General features: G+C 37.1%; 1 protein-coding gene across 2 annotated transcripts in view; it reads right to left on the minus strand.

Annotated features, from left to right (window-relative positions):
- The window catches only part of LOC150085821 (uncharacterized), a 354,492-nt gene that overhangs the window by 191,774 nt on the left and 138,419 nt on the right, over positions 1–24,299 (minus strand). For both annotated transcript variants that reach the window (XM_090374264.1, XM_090374263.1), the window contains exon 5: positions 2,261–2,439. In XM_090374264.1, the coding sequence (XP_090230390.1) occupies positions 2,261–2,439 (179 nt within the window). The remainder of the gene's footprint in view (positions 1–2,260; positions 2,440–24,299) is intronic.

The raw sequence follows: 24,299 nt of genomic DNA on the forward strand, positions 1-24,299 counted from the left end.
AATTCAATGTGCGGGTGAGATGCAGCATTATCCATGGAAAGAATAATTTTTCTGTTTTGACGAATCATTTTGGTTAAAGTGACTTATCCATTCGCTCATGAAATCTCGTGTCATCCACGCTTTTTTATTAGACTTCCAGTCAACATTCAAAAGATTCAACTTTATGCCCTTGAAACAACGAGGATTTTGTGGTTTTCCTATAACAAGAGGTTGTTCAAAGTCTCCCAGCATATTTGAACACAATAGTACAGTCAAGCGTTCCTTAGAAATTTTTCCGCCCTGGCACTTTTCGTTTTTTAGACTCATTGTTTTTTCAGGAAGAGCTTTAAAAAACAACCCTGTTTTGTCAGTTGTAAATACCCTTAGCTTCAAAATCACAACATAAATCTTCCAATTTGACGGTCCACTCTGTTACAACCCCAGTATCAACAGATCCACCTTCACCACTTACGGTTTTCCAAGAAATTTTATGCCGAGTTTTGAACTTGTCTAGCCATCCCACAGAAGCTTTGAACTCATTTACTCCCATAGATTTTGCAACCTCCAAAGCCTTTTCCCTAATAATAGGCTCATTAATGGGAATTTTTTTAGCACGTGCGCAACAAAACCACTCATACGTAACATTGTCAATTTGAAGTCCAACAGTTTTTGGGAATGATTTTTGAACCTGATCATTTATGTGTTGCCAAAATTGTTTGAGCAGTTCATTTTTTTTCTTTAGGATGTCGCTTACCTGCATCTTCCCGATTTTGAATTTTGCAGCAAGATTGCAACACTATTTTTTTGCCGATCATACGCATTAATGAGTTCGACTTTATCTTTTAAAGTTAAATGTTTACGAGAAGGCATTGTGCACTTCACGCAACACTGAACAAAACTGAAAAGTGAAACTGAAAAGACGAAAGGCCGACCATATCCCCCCCGCCCTGCACACACCGAATTCATCAGAAGTTTTACATGTGCCTTAAAATTCTTAAAAAGGGTTTAGAACCACGCCGTAAACCTTGATAAAATTCAGAGAATCGGAAATAGAAAATAAACACACGATTGAGGCAATACGTGGAAGAAACGTTCCTAGAAAAAGGGCCGTAAGCTCGCCCGCTGTCCGTTATGGGGAGATCAAATTAAGTGCTAATCTAAACGAAACAGTGCAGATTGCCTGTCCGCGTCCGTTACAGAGAATGTCTGCTAGACAGAAGCTGCAAACACGTTAAAACCAATAGAGGTGAGTTGGGGAATGTGAAAATGTCCTTTGACAAGAGGTGTCCGTTAGGAGAAGTTTCACTGTATTTACAATTGGTATATATAAAGTTTATTTATTATGCAGTTTAAGTTCTTAATTCACTAATAAAGTCATTTAATTGCTTCAGGGTATATGCAGCCTAGCTGGAACGAAAGTGTTAATCCCATAATTGAACTCTTAGTTTGGGCATATGGAGCAGCCTTAAAAGAAGAGACTGCTATGACATCCTTTTTCATCTTGGTCTTTCATCAGATAGCAGGTGGTCTCTGGTGACAACACTGAGACAAAACAGTTGTAAAGTTGTTTGCAGCCATGTGACACATGAAATCAGTTTTCAAAGTCATAATATACTGAAAGGCTATCTGCTGGAAGCAGTGCAATACCAGGACTAATCATTACAAAGGAAAGCCCATTTTGCTGTGAAAATTAAAGACCATTATATTAGTAACAGAGTTTAAATCCTGCTAATCACATAAAAAAAAAAAAGATGAAAGAACAAGATAATCATTAAAATGTTTACAGATGCAAATAAGTTCAGCTGTTTGTGCTTGATAATTATTGAAACGTGCTTTGCTAAAACCCCTCAACCACTAAATACACCTCACTAAAATCTGGAAAATTTTACAATCTCTCATCTCTTAATCCCCAAGGTGCCAGATTGTAAAGGGAAGCCAGTTCTTTAACTCAGTATATGAATCGATAACGCATTACATAATGCTTCACTTGGATATCTATTTTAAATCTCTTCCTCTTCCAACACCGTAAAATGTTTAAACTTAACATGCTTTGGGATTTGTCTTATTTAATTATAATTTAGTAAAAGTGGATTAGTTATAACTAAAAATGAATTTGATAATAAATCAATATATTTAAAATCTTAATATCTTAAATGTACCCATGTGTTTAAGAGATTGCTTCAGTAATATAGAAAGTTTCTTATTCACTCTATTGAAATGTTGCAGTTAATAACTACTCTTTTAATCTACTCATATCTGTAAGAATGTTTACTCTACTTACCCATCTCCATCAAGTGTGATGCAAGTGTCAGCCCACACAGGTAGAACTAATCCTATAGTAGTTGTGGTATTACAGTCAATCCCAAGCAGACAACTTTCTTCTGTTTCCTGCTGACCTATACACGACACAACTACCAAATATCGTGTGCGACTAACATGAATACTTTCAAGTTTTACTGCCTGTCATAAGGATTTAAAAAAAAAAGCTTTTTAGAAGATTATTAAATTTTCAAATAAATGACTTTTAAGAAACAAATATAAGTTAACAGAAATATTCAGCTAATAACCTCAACTTCACAAGATGATAAAGGCTGTGGGTGGATGGCAATCAAAATTTTTTTTAAAAAACTTTTTTTAAGGAAATAGTTACATTTGCTTATACTATCCTAGTTGCTTAAAATGCCTTTAATTGCCATCTTAACAGAAATCATAATACAGATGCCTCTTATCTGTCATTCATATCTACTCCTTAAAATTGCTTAAATGCAACAAAGAAGCTTAGAAGTGAAAAATTGATTGACTTTAGAGCCTTAATGAAGAACCCTATAAAGATACACACAAAAAATATAATACAGTAAACCCTTGATTTGATAGAATAACTGGGGGAAGGAGCATCTGTTCTTGCCAAATGTACATTAAATTTAAAGTTATTTTTCAAAACGATTTGTGCCCTACAAAATTGAAAATTTAAACAGTTATTCTGTATATGTATGTATCAGAAATACTAAAATAAAGCCAAACAATAAAAAATGTTTCATTTACCTTGACTTTAGCATTAGCATTAGTAGAGGCATTTGATGCAAGAAAGCAAGCTTATGCAGCATCAGCCAAAAAAAAAAAAAAAAAAAAAAGTAACATAAATAAATAAAAATAACCACTTCCACTTCACCCCTCTGTTCGTTCGAAATACCTGTCCAGCTGAGCCTTAAACTTATTTAGGCTATCAACTTCCACGACAAGGGATGGAAGTCTGTTCCACCCACCAACCACCCGCTGGCTAAAGGCAAATTTCTTCACCGACTTCATTCATTCACGGCAAATTTCTTCACCGACTTCACACCGACTTCATTCATTGAAAAACAGTGCATAATTAGTAGAAGATAATTTACAGTAATCATTGGACATCAAATTATATGCACTAGAAAGAGGTCATTATGCACTAAAATATGCACCAAAATGCTAATATATGCACTACAATATGTTTGCATTTGACATGTTAAAATAATAAAACCATTTATAAATATATTTTTGTTTTTTAAAAAAGTTTTCCCTTTCCAATTTGCACCTGGAATAATTTGTTACAATACACAATAATATATTTTTCAAAGCGGTCCATTGTAAATTTGTGGCATTTATCATCCATCATTTTATACACAGAGAATGACATTTCTACTTCTACGGAAGTGATTGGCTGTATTTAAAAATGTGAGCTTTCAAAGCCTCTACTTGAAATGGAAGTTTGTTTCATTTCCCATTTATAAATTCATCTATTTTCCTTAAAGTATAAAATCCTGAGTTCTTTTCTAAAAGATTATTATATTTTGTTCTCATTTCTTCTCCTATGCCTCCAAGCATGGTTGAAATTTGCAATTCAACTTTTTCCATTCTTTCCAAATGTGCTGCTCAAAGTAAGTCCCCACATTTAAAGTTCAGTTATACAACCAAGTAACCAGCTGAAACGGGTCTGGATGAACAATAAAAGTTTTCTAGCCAAAGAATCAGAAAGCATTGCCTTAGCCCTACAAATTGCTGCTGAATGCATATACTATTTGTAGTTTATGGAATCAACAAATTCTTTTATAGAACCAAAATTTTTAGTATAAAAGAATTCTGCTTGTAACGATGTTCCCCAACTTGTGAGAACAGGACAAGGTGGGAGAGGAAGAGTAGGTAGCATATTTCTATAAGCTGCTATTCTCAAAGGCAAGTTTGATAAAATGTTTTTTATACTAGAAATAAATCAAATCAATAATATAGCAATGGCTTAATTTTATCGGTACTCACCTCAATATCCATGTAATATGTTATAAAAAGGTAAAGATAAATGTAAAAACATTAAAATGCAATTAAAAATAGAAAAGTTGAGATACATTAGTAATTCAGGATTAAGCCCGGAGGAAGAAGTGCACTGTCCATTCCCCTGGTTGTCATCTATAAAATCACTATGTGAAAAACTAAAATCTTAAAAGTTGTAACATAAGAGGCCAAGAGTCCAAGCAATAGACTTTCGAAGTGTTCATCATCAGTTTGCTGAAGATGCAAGCGAAGACTGAGTTTAAAAAGGGTCCTCGAGTTCTCTTTTTTTTTTTAGGAGCTTGTTGTTTGTTTGTTATTTGGTTTTTAGAAGCATTAGCAACTAAGGCCATATTGCTCCGGGGATATGCGGTGGTCATTCCCTGACCTTTCACCGCATATCAACGGAGCAATATGGCCTTAGTTGCTAATGCTTCTAAAAACCAAATAACAAACAACAAACGATGCTTTGCTTAGACACATGGGAATTTTATGTGTAAAACTCCATATTGGAGAAAGACTAACTGGTAATTTTGTATTTAATATTTCAAGTGAAGTGTTATGGCAGAACCATTCTATATTTTATAGAATGGTTCTGCCATATAATTAGACTTTAATTTAATTAGGGTAATGGCAGAGTCAACTGAAGGATCATGATTATGAGCCTGTACATGCTGTGTAAGCTCAGTACATGACTGATTTGTTCTGAAACTATTGTAATGGTAGTACGCGTTTGCTGTTTTCGATTAACCATATTTTGTAGTGGTGCTGCCTATGTAGCAAGCATCGCAACCTGGTGCTTGCTACATAGAAGAGAATATTAGTGTGATATCAATGCCTGCAGATACTTTACGAAGTTGTCTGGCAAATTGGCTATGGTAAGGAAGTACAACTTGGGTGCCCTGTGTGTAATTTCTACAAATGTTACTATTACGAGGATTATTGATGTTGTCTTGCACATATGATATTGTGTTTCAAATTAACTGTACAGGATATTTCCTGGCTGTGAAAATTTTTGTTAAATATTGCAACTCTGTGGTTAGAAATAAGATAATACTATAAATAAGTTTATTAATGTCACCAAAATTCTCTTGAATTCCAATTTTTGTAAGATATGGGCTAAGCAAGTAACATGGATCAGATCTGGATAGAAAACTTGTAATGCTGAAGAGGCTTTACCATATATGAAGCAAAATTAATTACCAAAATGCATTCTTTTGCTATGGGTCAATTCTAGCCATAATAATTTCAAAGAATCATTACCAAATCTTGCTACTGTAGAGAAATTCACCTTTTCGAGGGCCTTACAAACAAGTAAATGTAAATGCAATGGCTCTCGTCTAATTTTCCACATATAAAATGTGCAATATAGCAGCCACAAACGTCTGTTGTTTCATCAACAGACATCCAAAAAGTAGTTTTCGTTAATATCTTGACAAATTTTGTGAATAATGTTGTCACAAATAGTGTTAAGGTAATTCTTTCTCAAAGTAGATCTGCCTGGAATATTTTGATTTATACAATTTTTTTTTCAAAAATTGCTTGAAGATTTGATTGTTTCACTTATTGAAAGGGATACTGCTGCTTACCAGGGCAAGATACAAATCCTTTGAAAAATCACTTTTCTCTTCTTTTGAAGTACATGGCTTGGTTAAAAGTGGCTGCTCCGGAAAAGTTTCCTTGCTTTTCCCTTGCTTGGCCATAATGAGCGATGCTGTTTTCACATGTTGGTTATCTAGAATTTTTTCTTGCATAGAACATTCTTTTAGCAAACAACACAGAATACAATAATGCCATCTGTAGTAAAATTTTTCCATGATTGGCAATTGACGATTCCATATGAAGTTTTTTAACAGATTTAATTTGTTTTTGCCATGTTTATCAATAGCATTAGAATGAATAGCAAAATAGCATTAAAACGTTTCCCTTGCTGATTGGAGAAATTTTCCCACACTCAGGGAATTATTAACCGATGCTAATTTAATTGCAATACAGTGACTTCTTACACAGTTCCAAGATCAACACTTGAAAAAATTATCAAATTAAGGAATATGCAGTACTGCTTGTAATATATTTGTGTTATATGCATTGATATGCACTAATGACTAAAATGGCTACAATATGCATTTGCATATAATCCAAAGTCTAGTGATCATACACTGATACTCTAGTGTCAATTTTTTTTTTTTTTTTTTGCCAGTTAAATACAAAGTTCAAGGAACCTAAATTTTCATGTTAAAATAATAAAAATAAAATAAAAACAAAATCCTTGTCTAACAATACAGTAATAGGAATAGCATTTTTTATTAAAGATTTTATTTTATTTGTAAGATAACCTAAGAGAAAAGCAATATTAACGGAAATGAAAATATTGTACAGTATATATTTTGTTATATACAATATTTTAGTATCACAGTAAAAAGAATTACAATCTTAATATAAAAGGAGACATACAAACCATTTATTAACTTTTTAATAAATTAATATAATTTAAAGAAAGAATCCAATGTTGTTTGCACAGTTTTTGTCCTATATGCATTTTTAACTACAGCACAGACGTTAAATGCAATAATTGTTTCTTTATCAACGTTACTGCAGACCAACACATTCTCTATTATGTTCAATGCATTTTAAGCATCTTTTTAGATGGCAGTGTGCATGCTTCTTCACTTTTGCTGTCGCCTGTAACAAAAATATCATTTTGTTTAGTACCCAGCAGCTCTTCTGGTGTTGGCTATCGCCAACACCAGAAGAGCTGCTGGTAATGGTAGCAACTTCATCATCCACCTTCACAAACTCTTCAAATTCGCCAACAAAATCCATATGCTCCTTCAAATTCCTCCATTCCTCACTGTTGTTATTACATTCGTCTGCTGGACCATGTTTTTTGATGATGTTCTCTCCAAAGCCACTCTTTCTGAAGCAGTTGATTATTACACTTGATGTAATACTTTCCCAAGCAATTATAAGATTACAGATAGCATCCAAGACTTGGAGTTGACAAGAATTTGGCTGCAAATTGTTCCCTCCTTCTATGTTGTGGATCAAGTACCTTATCAGGCGGGCTCTATAAGGCTCTCTTGAGGTTATAAATAATGCCTTGATCCAGTGGTTGCATTAAACTGATTGTATTGGGAGGTAAAAATAACAGTCGTATAGGTTTGTCAACTTAAGTGTCTAGGCAGAATGTGGATAACCAACACTGAAAAAATTTTGACCATAAGCCAAGCACTTCTATTGGCCTCATAATCACAGGGAAGTTGGTTAACTGCTTTAAAACATCTTGGCTTGGAAAACTTACCAATCACAAGTGGGCATCGTTTTGTACTGCCATCTGAACTGCAGCATAACAGAACAGTGACTCTTTGTTTACTTAATTTTTCACCATGAAAAGACTCTCCTTGAACAGCAAATGTTTTCTTTGGCAGAAAATTATAAAATAAACCTGTCTCGTCAAGATTAAAAATATCGTTTGACTAATATTTTTCAAGGATGGACCGTACAGAACACAACCAGTCTGTAGCCTTTTCTTTGTCGGCTAATCCAGACTGACTGCAAACATTTCGCGAAACCAAGTTATTCCTGTCTTTAAATGTTTGGAGCCAGTCACTGCTGCATTTGAAGTCGCTGATCCCATGTTGCTGAGCTAGATAATTTGCCTTTTCTTGCAAAATCGGACCTGATATTGGTAAATTAGACGCATGCATTTGTTGGTACCGCTTGAAAAGTTTTGTTTCAAGCTTGTGTCTTGCACCACGAATTCGTTTCCTGTTTTTCATCGCTGCTCCAGTGATGAAATTGTATTGTAGATAAAGTAGGTAAAGGGATGTTGTATTCCTTTGCAATGTCCGTTTTACTTCTTTCCATCCTGTCAGCCTCTTATATAATTTTTGTTTAATTTCCAGGCTTAATTCTGTACGTCTACGTTTTGTCTCCATAACACTGTTAAATAAGATTTAATATAAAAAAATTTTAAATTAATTTAAAAGACAAGTTCCGAAAAAGACATCAGCTCAGATAAAATGGCACAAAAATAGATTGCTGTATACGACAGCAAAAGACTCTGAACTGGGGTAACAATTGCAACTGACCTTATTCCCATGGAGAGCGAGGGAGTGCATGTAAACAACTTAGAAAAACTTTTTATTCTTGTGTTAATTTAACAACTCATCCTTCAGAAAGATGTTTTTCAGAGTGCACTTGACATTGTACTACCATAAACTGCTTTTGTTTACACAAAACTAATTTCTAACAAGTCAGTTCCATCCTTCGGGAAGCAGGGAGCTAGGTGGCCGAGGGCAATTATCAGATTGCTCTGCCAAGATTTGTATTAAACATACAAAATGACAATATTTATTTCTCACAGGGTGAAAAAGAACTTTGTAATAAATGAATATATTTATGTAGAAAAGCCTATCCTTTTGCAGGGGAATCGTATGTGCTTCACATAAACGAGTACTTTGTATTGTATAAACCGAGTTTGTACTAATGAGATTTTACTGTACTAATAATAACACTGTTCAACAAAAAAAGTTCTTTGAATGTTCCCTTTCTTAAAATAGGCAAACTTTACTAATTTTGGGTCGAGAAAAACGAATATGACTTCAAAAATTTTTTTATTAGCTCTGATTTTTGAGATACAGTACGTTTGTTATTGTCTAAGAATATAGTAATTTCAGTAGTAATTGGAGTGAAAAGTAATATTAAAACAATCTCATATTTACATTTCTTTGATACAATAAAAATCACATTGTTTTTAATTTAAATGTAAAAAAAACAAGAACACAACAAAACTGCACAGGAACCAAAAGTACTTTCTCAAAATGTGGCCTATTCATGACAGCGCCTTCTTTTTGCCTGTCGCTTGTATTCCACTTCCGAAGCATCTCTTATTACTGTCCAACAGCAGTCAGCAAGCATAAAAGTGTTCCCACTACCCTGATATCTTCTTTCCATTGCTGAAATGTCTTGGTGGAATCGCTCATCATGCTGGTCACTCACTGCATCACAGTTGTCAGGGAAGAAGTCCAGATGAGAGTTGGGAAAGTGGATTTTCAGTGACGTGTTGCAGCCTTGATGATGATTCTTTTCTAGAAGGTTGTTCACAGTCTCAACATAGTTTCCAGCTCTTCAGTTTCCCAGGAAGTCATGCGCAACACTTTTAAAGGCTTCCCAAGCTGCATTCTCTCATTACCCTGGAGGACTCACTCAAAGTTTTCATCCTTTAAAAGTTCACGAATTTGCAGACCAAGAAAGATTCCTTCCTTAACCTTAGCATCACTCAACAGAGGAAAATGTCCTCTCGGGTACTTGAAAACTTCTCCATCCTGGTTCATCCCCTTACAAAGTTCTTCATGAGTCCCAGTTTTATGTGTAAAGGGGGCAGAAGAATTTTGCTTTGATCATCCAGAGGATTGTGCTGGACATTTTTTTTCTCCGGGGTGCAGATTTACCCTTATAGGTCAGACTTTTCTCTTGTAGTGTGAGGACCTAGCTCAACTATCCCACTCACACAGGAAATAGCAGTACTTCGTGTATCCCAACTGCACTGCAATCATCTTCAGGTCTCCACAGATCTGCCATTGGTGGTCTTTGTACTTCATTGCTTCCAGAATTAATTTCATATTCTCATATATCTCCTTCATGTGGACAGCATGGCCTAGAGGAATTGAAGGAAGAGAGTTGCCACTGTAGATCAAAACAGCTTTTAAACTTAGCTTTGATGAGTCTATGAATAGCCTCCAGTCCTGTGGGCTGTGCTCCACATTCAAAGCTGTCATCAAACCATTGACATCACAGCAGGCAACAAGGTTGTTTTCACTTTTAAAATATGGAGTCAAAGCATTCTGCTTGCTCCTGTACATGGACACCTTGACATTTGGTTGCAGAAGATTCCACTGTTGAAGCCTTGATCCCAGAAGCTATTATTTATCTTTTGATAGATCTAGGTCTCGAATTAGATCACTTAGTTCACCTTGAGTGATTCTGTGTGACTCACTCAGAGACTCAGGTTCTGGCACAAAATCAGCAACCTGTGATGTTGAAAGCCCAGGTTGACCATCATTCCTCACACTGTTCCCATCTTCATCAGACTCCATAGTGTACTCTTTTGGAGGGTGAGGTACAAGCAGACCATCCCCATGTGCCACTGGTCAGATAGTTGATGGGATGTTGGCGTATTCCACAGTCCACTTCCTTTTTTTTGACATGCCATGAAGAGAAGGCATCATGCAGAAATAACAGTCATTTACACGATTTGAAGGCTCCCGTCAAATCATTGGGATGGCAAAAGGCATTGAACATTCTTTGTTATTCAACCAATCACGGAGATTTACAACACGTGTTGCAGCAAATATGAGGTGCCCAGGGTTTGTCTTCATTCCCTATCTTACAGCCAAAATAATGGTAGTAGGCTGTCTTCACAAGTGGAGTCAATTGGCATTTCTGAGTGGAAAATGTCACATCACCACACACATAACAAAAATTATTAATGCTGTTAATATATTTACTCTAGGCATCCTGGCTTTTTATGTAATTTGTCCATAAACCTGGAAAAAAAATAAATAAAATAAATAAATAACCTCACTTGCAAGGTAAATGATACACAGAAATAAAAAGATAATAATAAATTAATTAATTAATTTAAAAAAAAAAACACGACATATCGGTTCCTGTTTCAGTGTTACCAACTTATCTATTCTCTAGACTCAAATTCCCTAGTATTCATCAATATTCCCCTAAATCATAAGAGGGGCTATATTGTGGAACTGAGAGCTAACTAACAGTTTTAAATGTTGTATTTGTTTTCCTCATGCTGAAATTAAGAAAAATTGACTATTTTCAAGCCAGAAACATTTTTGGTGTTGACCAGTGTAATTTATATATTCTACTTGAATCATGTTAGTACTAATATTAGTAGCAGAAAATAACAAGGAAGCAAGCTTATACAGCATCAAACAAACAAAACAAAACAAAAAAAAAAAAAACCTACCACTGATTTATACATCCTCCTCTAACGATTTCTCAAATGCTTCCTTAAATTTATTCAACTTACCTACTTCCACAAAACCAGATGAAAATCTGTTCCAACAATTGCTTATTCACTGGCTGAATGCAAATAGTCATACACTATCCAGCAACCATCCTTTTCCAATTTATTTTGGAAAAGGACTAGGCACCTGTGAGTTGATCTGATTAAGGTATACATATAAGGCCTTGAATGATTTGAACAGGCTCAATGCTGCTCAGATTACTCACCTGAGGGGACATAAATTCCAATTGAGGAAAGACAGTTGTAGAATAGATGTGTGGAAATTTGTCTTTAAAAAATTAAATTTTCTGTTTATACTCCGGCACGACAACCAAATCAGTAGAGTTTACAATAAATCGTCAATACAAATATTTATTGTATTTAGTAGTCATGGGCTTGAACCCCAGTCCACTCAAGGAACGCGTGCCCACTGGGCTACGTCAGGCCCTAGCCAGTGGATGTTGATTGTTGGAACAAACTTCCATCTGTTGTAGTGGTGGTTGACAACATAACTAAGTTAAAGGAAGAACTAGACAAACATTTGGACTGAATGGATGGATGTATGAAATGGGAAGGGTTTTTTTTTTGGCTGATGCTATAATAAGCTTGCTTTCTTGCATTATATGCCACTACTAATGCTAAGGCTAACAAGTTTATTGAAGTTGTTTGATAAGATCAGTAAAGATGATATAAAGGTCAAGGTTATATTTGTTCAATAGATAGAGGAAGTAATTCAAAGGGTTAAATTTGCCACAGTTTATCAAATAAAAAAATAAAAAAAAATCAACAGATTGAGAGGTCTGCTAGAAATTAAAAATAAATAAATAAATAAATATTTGGTAATAGAATATTTGTTAATGCAATAATTAAAAAATTTACAAATTTTACTTGGAGAAGAATCCTGGGGGACACTAGACAAAAGAGATACTGTGGGAAGTCGCACCATTACACATTATTTTGTAGGATTGATGGGCTTACATAATCAGCTAACCAATTTAATAATGTGAGTTCAATTCCATAGTAATGTGATTTTATTTTTTAATAGTTGGTGATTTACAGAACTGAAATCCCTAGAGAGAGAGATCCATGTAGACAGCATCAACACATTTTCCCTTATTTGGCTTGTGGCAATGAAATGAATCAGAGAAGCCAGGGTGAAACCGTGCAATTCCAAAGCTACTAGAGGATTGATAAATTTGTAAATTTTAGACTGAACAATCAAATATTTTCAAAACATCACAAATTAAATCAAACGATATCAAATATTTTAGATAGGCTAGTAAGAAGGGCGAGTGACTTAACTTCTGACATCAGTTTTTGCATCTTTCCTTTTAAAAAATTCCGTCATTATCTAAGCATTTTTAAAATAAGAGAGAGAGATTCCTCAAGAAAGAGATTTATTAAAAAGAAATAACAGGTCTGTGAAAGATGAAAAGCACTGTGATCAAAACAACAGTAGAATACTATTTTGGCCATAAATGTGATAATTCTAGGGCTGCTTTAAGGCTTCATTTTAGTCTTGATAAGTCAACTGGAGCTCAGAAAAGGTGTCAAGAGTAATATATTCCATAGTATAATTAGGAAAATACTGAACATCAGTAGAGCAAATCTGTTCAAAATATTTTGCAAATAAAGTGGCTATCTCTAAAAATTAAATTAAAAATAAAACTGCAAATTTTTACAGCTAGAGTTAACAAATCTCTAAAATGGCCTGAGATCTTATTTTTAGATAGTGTGTTTATAGGAAATGTGAAATAATTATGTCTGGAATCAGTTATTAGAATTTTAAATCCTGCTAGCACAACAAAAATTAATTATGATTTACAAGAAACTGTAAACAAACAATGACTTGTCTTTTTTCACATAATTCTCAGGCAGAAATGCCAAGAGCTCATACTGATGAGCTATTGGCTCTTTGAGCACTCAAAGTTACATATTGATGCAAGGTAATATGAAAAATATTTCTCTGAATACTTGCAGTTCATTGAATTTTATATAAAAAAATAAAATAAAATAAAATAAATAAATAAAACACTGCTGAGTTTTCAATAGACCTATCAAATGATGATTTCTCTTTCATGATTTCATTTTTATATAGATGCAGAATGCTGGTACACAATTGAAATGAAATCCATTTTGAGACTGATGAAAATGCCTGTGTAGTTTAGTATGTCATGTTAGAAACTGCATTTCTGACATGCCTATCTAGTTTCACAAAATGTTCATATGGACCACGTGCTTACATGCAGCATTTTGAATGCAGCATCACCTTAAGACTTCCTGATTTATTGATTGATTATATTTGTTTGTATATCTGTTCATTATACTTACTACAGTTATAACATAACCCTACTCTCATTTTTGTTTTCCCAGTGATTATATCATGCCAAACTGACTCAAAATTACACTGGTCACCCATGTCAACTGGGTACAATACCTTAGATTTCACTTGGAGAATGGTTTTCAATCAAAAGGATAATTCCCTGCCTCAACCTATCAAATAATATTTTATTCACTGCATTCAACGTCTAAATCTCCAACATCTCAGTAGCACCGTTTGTGATATCCCAAAAAATGTCTTCCTCTGACAACTTATTTATAATACCCTGAGCATTAGTGTACAAGCAGTTCTACATCTGCCAGTTTTAGTGTTTTTAATAACCCTAATAGCCCATATATTTGCTTATGCTGTGAGCACTCCCCCTATAGATGGGGGGGGCATCTCCCATACAGTCAGACTTCTATACTGAAATCAATTGTTCCCTTGAAAAATTTCATTTAAAAGAAATTTTGTTATAAAGAAGTATGATCATTTCAACAGTGAAAAATACTGTAAATTCAGAAATATAGTAAAAGATGGATAATAAATCAGAAATAAGTGGGAATGAATAAATTTTGTAATATTTTAAAACAATTAATTTATTAATACATACACATTAAGAAATGAATCAGAGAATCCTACTTACATGATGAGCACATGCCCTCGGAAGATCTAAATTGAGGGGCCCATCAGGCTCTCAGCTGCCCACATCAACGCCAGAGCTTGCACTTGGTCATCACGCAACACAGCGGCAACCCCTAAGGCAGAATGCGCTAGTCCCACAGGAACTAGTAGTTGTTGGTGACTCTATTGTCAGGGAAACGGGGAACATCCTTTGTAAAAAGGATAGGTGGAACAGGACCAGGGTATGTCTGCCAGGGGCAAAGGTTGATGATGTTGTAGAGCAGATATCATCTTTCAAGGGCACAAAAGGTGATATAGTTGTACACGTTGGCACTAATGATATTAAGAGTAGGAGACCGGCGGAATTACTCAACAAGTACAGGTCACTGTTGAAAAAAAGCCGTGAAATAGGGTTGAATTTGAAAGTGTCTGCAATTCTGCCCAGACACGATAGGAGGGAGTACATGATGAGAGCCTTGTCGATCAATTCGGCCCTGGAAAGATTGTGCAAGGCTCAAGGGGTAGAATTTTTTTCAGCCTGGACTGTACTTGTTAACAGGAGAGATTGCTTCTACAGGGATGGGATACACTTAAATAGAAAGGGTGCAAGAATATTTGCTGATGCTATCGAGGCAGTGTTAGGTGGGTCGGAAAACTGCTAGTTTGGGGGGATACAAAGACTAATAATTTAACAGTAACCGCAGGCAGAGGTGAAGGTGATTCTTGCACAACTTCTATTAGAATAAGAAGCGACCTGGAGCGAGGGGTGTTGGGGGTTTCAGGGACGGATGGCAGTCATCATGGAATAGTTGGGTATATGGGATGTGTTAGGGTAACAAGGAATAGGCATAGGAGCATGTATACCAATGCTAGAAGTATAGTAAATAAATTTGATGAATTTGAAGTGTTGGTCAAGACATCAAAGGCGGATATTGTTGGGATAGCAGAGACGTGGTGTCACAAAGATATAAGGAATGCAGAACTGGAATTTGGGGAGTACAATGTGTACAGAAAGGATAGACAGGACAGAAAGGGAGGGGGTGTTATGCTGTTAATTAAGAAAAACATAAAATCAAAGGAAGTGCACCCAGTTAATATAGATGAACAGTGCTCTGTTGAGTCAGTTTGGTGTGAGATAAGCACTGCGAAAGGAAAAATAAGAGTAGGAGTGTGTTATAGGCCTAATGACTTGAATGAGTACAATGAACAATTGTACAGAGAAATAGAGTGGGCCAGTAAATCAGATTGTCTTATAACGGGGTATTTTAACTTCCCAGATATTGACTGGAACTTGTGGGTTGGTCACTCACACACTAGTCAGACTTTTGTGGATTTATTGGATGATTGTTTTCTGCAGCAGCATGTTCGAGAGGCAACCAGAGAAAGTAACACTCTTGATCTGGTTATCAGCAGTGATCATTCGTGTATTAAGAATTTGCAGATAAAGGAACCACTAGGTGGCAGTGATCACAGTGTGCTGAAGTGGGATTTACTCAAAGAGGTAACTACCGTCAGGGGTAAAGGAAAGGGTTTTTGCTTCCGTAAAGGGGAATACAGTGGTCTCAGACAGTTTTTAAATTCTGTACAGTGGAATCAACTGACGATGTTACAAACAGTAAATTCTGAGTGGGAAGCATTCAAGGAATTAATCGTGGAAGCTACTAGACTTTATATACCGATTAAGAAATATCGTTCAAGGTTTAGGCCTAAATGGTTATCAAATGAACTAATGAGACCCGTGACAGAGAAGAAAAATGCATGGGATGCATATCAATTATCAGGTGACACAGAAGCCTGTGTCAGATATAAGCTAGTCTGTAATCAGGTCACAAAGGAGGTTCGGCAGGCGAAGGCGGATTACGAGAAATCTTTGGCAAAAGATGCTAAGAAAAACAGCAAGGATTTCTTTACTTATATAAACTCTAAAAGGAAGGGGATGAATATGATTGGTCCACTTGACATCGATGGTTCGACTGTTGATGATCCTGCTCAGATAGCAAACAAACTGAATGAGTATTTTGCATCTACATTCACACGTGAGGAATTATTACAGTTTGAAAATGGAAGAAGGTTATCAAATTGTAGCAGTGTGCTTAATGATTTTGTAATAACTGAGAGCAAAGTGGAGGAAAAATGGTTGAAGTTAAACATAAGAAAGGCACCTGGGGTGGATGGGATCTATCCAGTTATTTTAAAGGAGGCGGCAAAGCAACTAAGCAAACCCTTAGCCATAATTATGAGAGCATCCTTGGACTCATGGGAGGTTCCCACGGACTGGAGATGTGCAAATGTGTCCCCAATTCACAAAGGTGGATCGAAGGGTGACACGAGTAATTACAGACCAGTTAGTTTAACTTCTGTTCCGGGTAAAATAATGGAGTCACTGGTTAAAGATGCATTGCAGGATCATCTAGACAAGACTGCAGCAATAATTCAAACACAGCATGGGTTTGTTAAGGGAAAGTCTTGTCTGACAAATTTGATTGGTTATTATGATGTGGTCACAAAGGAACTGGATGCAAAAAATAATTTTGATATCATATACTTGGATTTCAGGAAAACTTTTGACACTGTTGCGCATGGAAGACTACTGTACAAATTGGAGCAGAATGGTATTAAGTTGCTACAATGGATAAAAGGATGGTTAAGTGGGAGAAGACAGAGGGTGGTAATCAATGGGTGCTGCTCTTCGTGGACTAATGTTATTAGTGGAGTCCCACAGGGTTCGGTGTTGGGTCCACTGTTGTTTTGTGTATTTATCAATGATATTGATGAAGGTATATCAGGCTTAATGTCGAAGTTTGCAGATGACACAAAGGTTGGCAGGGTTGTTAATGACAGTAATGGCAGTGTGCTACTGCAACAGGATCTAGATAATTTGGGCAGATGGGCTAAGAAGTGGCAACTGAAGTTCAACCTTGACAAATGCAAAGTACTGCATATGGGTAGAAGTAACCCCAGAGAAACGTACCAACTGTGTGGTACTACACTTAAGGTGGTAGAAAATGGAAAAGACCTGGGAGTAATTGTGCAGTCAGATATGAAGTTTTCTGAGCAATGCAGACAGGCTGCTATGGCAGGTCATGGGGTTTTGTCAATGATATATAGGAATTTTGCTAGCAGGGAAAAGGAGGTGATTGTCCCTCTGTATAAGGCAATGGTCAGGCCACGCCTTGAGTACTGCGTACAGGTCTGGAGGCCTCATTTTAGGAAGGATGTAGATTTGCTTGAGCGTGTACAGAGAAGAGCAACACGATTGGTGAGGGGAATGAAGGGATTCTCTTACCAAGAGAGGCTTAAGTTCTGCAAATTGCAGTGGCTGAAGACTAGGCACCTGCGCGGTGATCTGATTGAGGTCTATAAGGCCTTGAATGGGTTGAGCACGCTGAATTCTGATGGGATCCTTCCACTTGTTCAGATTACGAACCTACGGGGACATAAGTTCAAATTAAGAAAGGACAGATGTAGAATAGATGTGCGGAAATTTGCCTTTAGCCAGCGGGTGGTTAATTGCTGGAACAAACTTCCATCTGTCGTTGTGGAAGGTGATAGGTTAAATAAATTTAAGGAGGAACTGGACAGGCATTTGGAGGGAATGGTGTGATTTTTTTTTTTTTTTTTGGCTGATGCTGCATAAGCTCCTACACTTGCTTTCTTGCATCATGTGCCACTACTACTACTACTACATTATATTAGTACACTTTTAAGAATTATGCCGTAAAATATTTGGATATTTTTTGTCAACACTGGATTCTACTATACATCATTTATTAAAATGTTTGCATTTGTCTAAACACTCAAATATATTTTTTGTCACACGCTGAAGGCCTCGATGCAAAGTTTCAAATGCTGACATTTGTTTGGAAGGTTCAATACTGCCCTCATTTTCATCTAATTCATCATCATCAATATTGTCACTAGTTCTTTGAATACTCTAAAAATTTTGGAGCCACTTGGATATTCAGCTGCTATGACATCATTATCAACTCCTAAAAATTCGTGAAGAACAATTTATCCACTGATCAAACCTCGCTTGGAACTCTTCCCGAGAATGTCCAATGTCTTGTAGTAGTTCATCCCTCTCATCACTGTTAATTAGCATTTTAGCAACCTGCTTTTGCAAAACAATTCTTAATCGTTGTTTCCGTCACATCTTGACTCCACACTTTAACCAACTCTGATGTGCACATCCGCAAATCTGTAACAGAATCTACAGATTGGTTAATTTCTATTCTCAGTAAAAAAATTTTCAGTACCTTCGGTAGTTCATTTTCAAATCCTTCGCCCACTGGCTGCAGTTTAGAAGTGGTATTCGGAGGGAAGAAAACAAGTTTCACACTTGTAAGTTTCGAAACTACCGAGTGAAGGTTGGCAGGGCAGTTGTCAAAAATGTTTTTTCAAAACTGTTAGCATTAACATTAGTAGAGGCACACAATGCAAGAAAACAAGCTTACACAGCATCAGCCAAAAAAAATAATAATAAAACTTCCAATTTCACAGATCCATTCATTCCATGTTTGCTAGTTCTGCCTTGAATTTATTTAAGCTATCAACTTCCACAACAACAGATGGAAGTTTGTTCCAGCAATCACCTACCCACTGGTTAAAGGCAAACCTCCACAACTGTCTTTCCTCAGTTTGAATCTATGCCCTCTCAGGTTTGTAATCTGAGCAAGAGGAAGAATCCCATCAGCACTGAGCATACTCAATCCATTCAAGGCCTTATACACCTCAATTAGATTGCCTCACAGGTGCCTAGTCTCCAGAAGCTGCAATTTGGAGAAGCCTTTATTCATAAGAGCACCCCTTTGTTCCCTTCATCAGTCTTATTGGCCTTCTCTGCACTCCTTCTAGCAACTCTACATTCTTCCTAAAATGAGGCTTCCAGACCTGTATGCATTACTCAAGGTGTGCCTGACCATTGTCTTATACAAGGGGATAATCACCTCCTTATTCCTGCTCGCAAAATTCCTTTATATCATTGACAATACCCCATGACCTACTCTGGCAGCCTGTTTGCACTGCTCAGAAAACTTCATCTCTGATTGCACAATTACCCCCAGGTCTCTTTCATTCTCCACTACCCTGAGTGTAACACCAAGCGGTTGGTACATTTCTCAGGGGTTACTGCTAATCATTGCAGTACTTTGCATTCGTCAATGTTAAAACTTCAGTTGCCACGTCTCAGCCCATCTGCCCAACTTTTCAGTTCCTGTTGCATGGGCTCAACACCGAACATTGAGAGACACCGCTAATAACATGTCCACGTAGAGCAGTATCCATTGATTACCACTCTCTGTCTTCTCCTAATCAACCATCCTTTTATCCATTGTAGCATCCTGCACTTAATGCCATACTGCTCCAATTTGTACAGTAGTCTTCCATGTGCAACAGTATCAAAAAGCTTTCCTGAAATCCAAGTGTATGATATCAAAATTCTTTTTTGCATCCAGTTCCTTTGTGACCACATCATAGTATCCAACCAAACTGGTCAGACAAGACTTCCCCTTGACAAACCCATGTTGTGTCTGAGCTATAACTGAAGTCTTGTCTAGATGATCCTGCAGTGCTTCTTTAACCAGTGCCTCCATTGATTTCCCTGGACCAGAAGCCAAACAAGCAGGTCTGTAATTGCTTGTGTCACCCTTTGATCCCCCATAGTGAATTGGAGATACATTTGCACATCTCCAGTCTGTGGGGACTTCCCCCAAGTCCAAGGATGCTCTCATAATTATGGCTAAGGGTTTGCTTACTTCCTTTGCCCTCTTTTAATATAACTGGATAGAGCCCATCCATCCCAGGTGCCTTTCTTATGTTTAACTTCAACCATTTTTCCTCCACTTTGCTCTCAGTTATTACAAAATAATTTAACTCTATGTTAGAATTTGATAAACATCTGGCCCTCTCCTCCTTGAATAACTCCTCATGTGAATGTAGATGCAAAATACTCATTTAGATTGGCAGCTATCTGAGAATGATCATCTACAGTCAAACCACTGATATCAAGTGGACCAATCTGATTCATCCACTTCCTTTCAGAGTTTATAGAAGTAAGGAAGTCTTTGCTGTTTTTCTTTGCATCCTTTACCAAAGATTTTTATAATCTGCCTTTCCTTGCCTAACTTCCTTTGTGATTTGAATACAGACTAGCTTATGTCTACCATAGGCTTCTATGTTGCCTGACAATTTATGTGCATCCCATTCCTTTTTCTTCTCTGCCACGAGTCTCATTAGTTTATTCGACATCCATTTGGGCCTACTAAACCTAGGGCAGTATTTTTTTCTTAGTTGGAACAAAAAGCCAAGTAGCTTCCAAAATTTACTTCCTTGAATGCTTCCCATTTAGAATTTGCTGTTGGTAACACCAAATAAAACCTAAAAACTGTCTGAGCCTTTACGAAAGCAAAAAACCCTCCCTTTATCCCTGATAGTAGTTATATCCTTGAGTAAATCTGACATCAGTACTGTGATCACTGCCACCTAGTGGTTCCTTTATATGTAAATTCTTAATGCATGAATAATCAATGCTGATAATCAGATCAAGAGTGTTACTCCCTCTTGTTGCCGCTCTAACATACTGCTATAGAAAACAATCATCCAATAAATCCACAAAAGCTTTGCTAGTGTGCGAGTGGCCAATCCACACGTTGCAGTCTATATCTGGGAAGTTAAAATCCCCCATTATAACACACACTGATTTACTGGCCCACTCTATTTCTCTGTATAATTGTTTATTGTACTCATCAGAGTCATTAAGCCTATAACAAACCCCCATTAGGCCTATACCCTCATTATTGGTTTTCCGGTGCTTATGTCACACCAAACTGACTCAACATTGCACTGTCTATCGGATGTCAACTGGGTGCACTTCCTTAGATTTTATGTGTTTCTTCACTAACAGTATAACCCCTACTCCCTTCCTATCCTGTCTATCCTTTCTGTACACACTGTACTCCCCAAATGCCAATTCTGCATGCCTTATATCTGAGTGGCATCACATCTCTGATATCCCAACAATATCTGCCTTGGATGTCTTAACCAGCATTTCAAATTCATCAAATTTATTTACTATACTCCTAGCATTGGTGTACATGTAAGTATACATGCACCTGTTCTTATCTTATTTACTTTAACACAGCCCATGTATTTACTTGTTTCATGACTCCCAGCAGTTCCTGAAATCCCCAGAAACTGCCTTTCCGGGCTGCTGCTCATTCCAATAGAAGCAGTTCAAGAATCAATATGATGAGAGCCTTGTCAATCAATTCGACCCTGGAAAGATTGTGCAAGGATCAAGGCGTAGAATTTTTTCAGCCTGGACTGTACTTGTTAACAGGAGAGATTGCTTCTACAGGGATGGGATACACTTAAATAGACAGGGTGCAAGAATATTTGCTGATGCTATCGAGGCAGTGTGAGGTGGGTCGGAAAACTGCTAGCTTGGGGAGATACAAAGACGAATAGATTAACAGTAGCCACTGGCAGAGGTGAAAGAGATTCTTGCACTGCTTCTATTGGAATGAGCAGAAGCTTGAAAAACAAGATTCAGGATATTTCAGAGACTGCTGGGAGTCATTGCGGTACAAGTAAACACATGGGTTGTGTTAGGGTAGGTAAGAATAGAAATAGGTGCATGTATACTTGCGTGTACACCAAAGCCAGGAGTTTAGTAAACAAATTTGATGAATTTGAGGTATTGCTCAAAACATCAAAGGCAGATATTGTTGGGATATCAGAGACTTGGTGTCACACAGATATAAGGAATGCAGAACTGGAATTTGGGGAGTACAAGGTCTACAGAAAGGATAGACTGGATAGGAAGGGAGGAGGGGTTATGCTATTAGTTAAGAAATACATAAAATCCAAGGAAGTGAAGCCAGTGGACATCGCTGGACAGTGCAGTGTCGAGTCAGTTTGGTGAGACATCAGCACTGGGAGATCAAAATTGAGAGTAGGAGTGTGCTATAGGCCTAACGACTCTGATGAGTATAATAAGAAACTGTACAGGGAAATAGAGTGGGCCAGTAAATCAGAGAGTCTTATAATGGGAGGTTTTAATTTCCCAGATATTGACTGGAATTGGGGGGCTGGTCACTCACACATTAGCAAGGCTTTTGTGGATTTATTGGATGATTGTTTTCTACATCAGCATGTTCGGGAGGCAACTAGAGGGAGGAATACTCTTGATTTGATTATCAGCAGTGATTCTTCATGCATTAAGAATCTGCAGATAAATGAACCACTAGGTGGCAGTGATCACAGTGTGCTGAAGTGGGATTTACTCAAAGAGGTAACTACCATTAGGGTAAAGGGAAGGGTTATTCCTTTCGTAAAGGCGACTACGATGGACTGAGACAGTATTTAAATTCTATACAGTGGGACCAACTGATGATGTTACCAACAGCAAATGCAAAATGGGAAGCATTCAAAGAACTTATCTTGGAAGCTACTAGGCTTTACATACCAACTAAGAAATATTGTTCAAGGTTTAGGCCTAAATGGATGTCAGATGAACTGATGAGGCATATGGCAGAGAAGAAACATACATGAGATACATACAAATTAACACATGACACAGAAGCCTATGATAGATACAAGTTGATCTGTAACCAAGTTACAAAGGAGGTTAGGCAGGCGAAGGCAGAGTACGAGAAATGTTTGGCAAGGGATGCAAAGAAAAGCAGCAAAGAGTTTTTTACTTATGCAAACTCTAGAAGGAAGGGAATGAATCAGATTGGTCCACTTGATATCGATGGGTCAACTGTTGATGATCCTGCTCAGGTAGCTAACAAACTAAATGAATATTTTGCATCGACATTCACACATGAGGAGTTATTTAGCGAGGGGAAAGCCAGGGGTGCATTCAACTCTAGCAGTAAGCTAGAGAATCTTGTAATAACTGAGAGTAAAGTGGAGGAGAAACTGTTGAAGGTAAACACAAGAAAGGCACCTGGGGTGGATGGGATCTATCCAGTTATATTAAAGGAGGCAGCAGAGGAAGTAAGCAAACCCTTAGCCATAATTATGAGAGCTTCCTGGGACTCAGGGGAGGTACCCGCAGACAGGAGATGTGCAAATGTGACCCCAATTCACAAAGGAGGATCAAAGCCTGACACAAGCAATTATAGACCTGTGAGTTTAACTTCTGTTCCCGGAAAATTAATGGAGGCACTAGTTAAAAAAGCACTGCAGGATCATTTAGACAAGACTTCAGTTATAGCTCGGACACAGCATGGGTTTTGTTAAGGGGAAGTCTTGCCTGACCAATTTGATTGGATACTATGATGCAGTCACAAAGGAACTGGATGCAGGGAATAACTTTGATATTATATACTTGGATCTTAGAAAGGCTTTTGATACTGTTGCACATGGAAGACTGCTGCACAAATTGGAGCAGTGTGACATTGGAGGCAAATTGCTGCTGTGCATAAAGGGTTGGCTGAGGGGGAGAAGACAGAGAGTGGTAATCAATGGACACTGCTCATCGTGAACTAATGTTATTAGTGGAGTCCCTCGAGGCTCAGTGTTAGGCCCATTATTGTTTTCTGTATTCATAAATAATATTGATGATGGTATATCAAGTTTAATGTCGAAGTTTGCAGACGATACAAAGGTAGGCAGGGTTGTCAAGGACACTACTGACACTATGCTGCTGCAACAGGATCTGGAAAGGTTGAGCAGATGGGCTGAGAGGTGGCAAATGAAGTTTAACATTGACAAATGTAAAGGACTACACATGGGAAACAGCAACCCCAGAGCAACGTATCAACTCTGTGGTACTACACTGACAGTGGTAGAGAATGAAAGGAACCTGGGGGTGGTTGTGCAGGCAGATATGAAGTTCTCTGAGCAGTGTAGATGGGCTGCAAGAGTAGCTCATGGTGTATTGTCAATGATATATAGGAATTTTTCTAGCAGGGATAAGGAGGTGATTATTCCCTTGTATAAGGCAATGGTCAGGCCACACCTAGAGTACTGTATACAGGTCTGTAGGCCTCATTTGAAGAAGGATATAGAGCTGCTGGAACAAGTACAGAGAAGGGCAACAAGATT

Source organism: Mastigoproctus giganteus, chromosome 5, assembly GCF_048544385.1.
Source record: "Mastigoproctus giganteus isolate SK-2022 chromosome 5, ASM4854438v1, whole genome shotgun sequence".
Classification (NCBI taxonomy): domain Eukaryota; kingdom Metazoa; phylum Arthropoda; class Arachnida; order Uropygi; family Thelyphonidae; genus Mastigoproctus; species Mastigoproctus giganteus.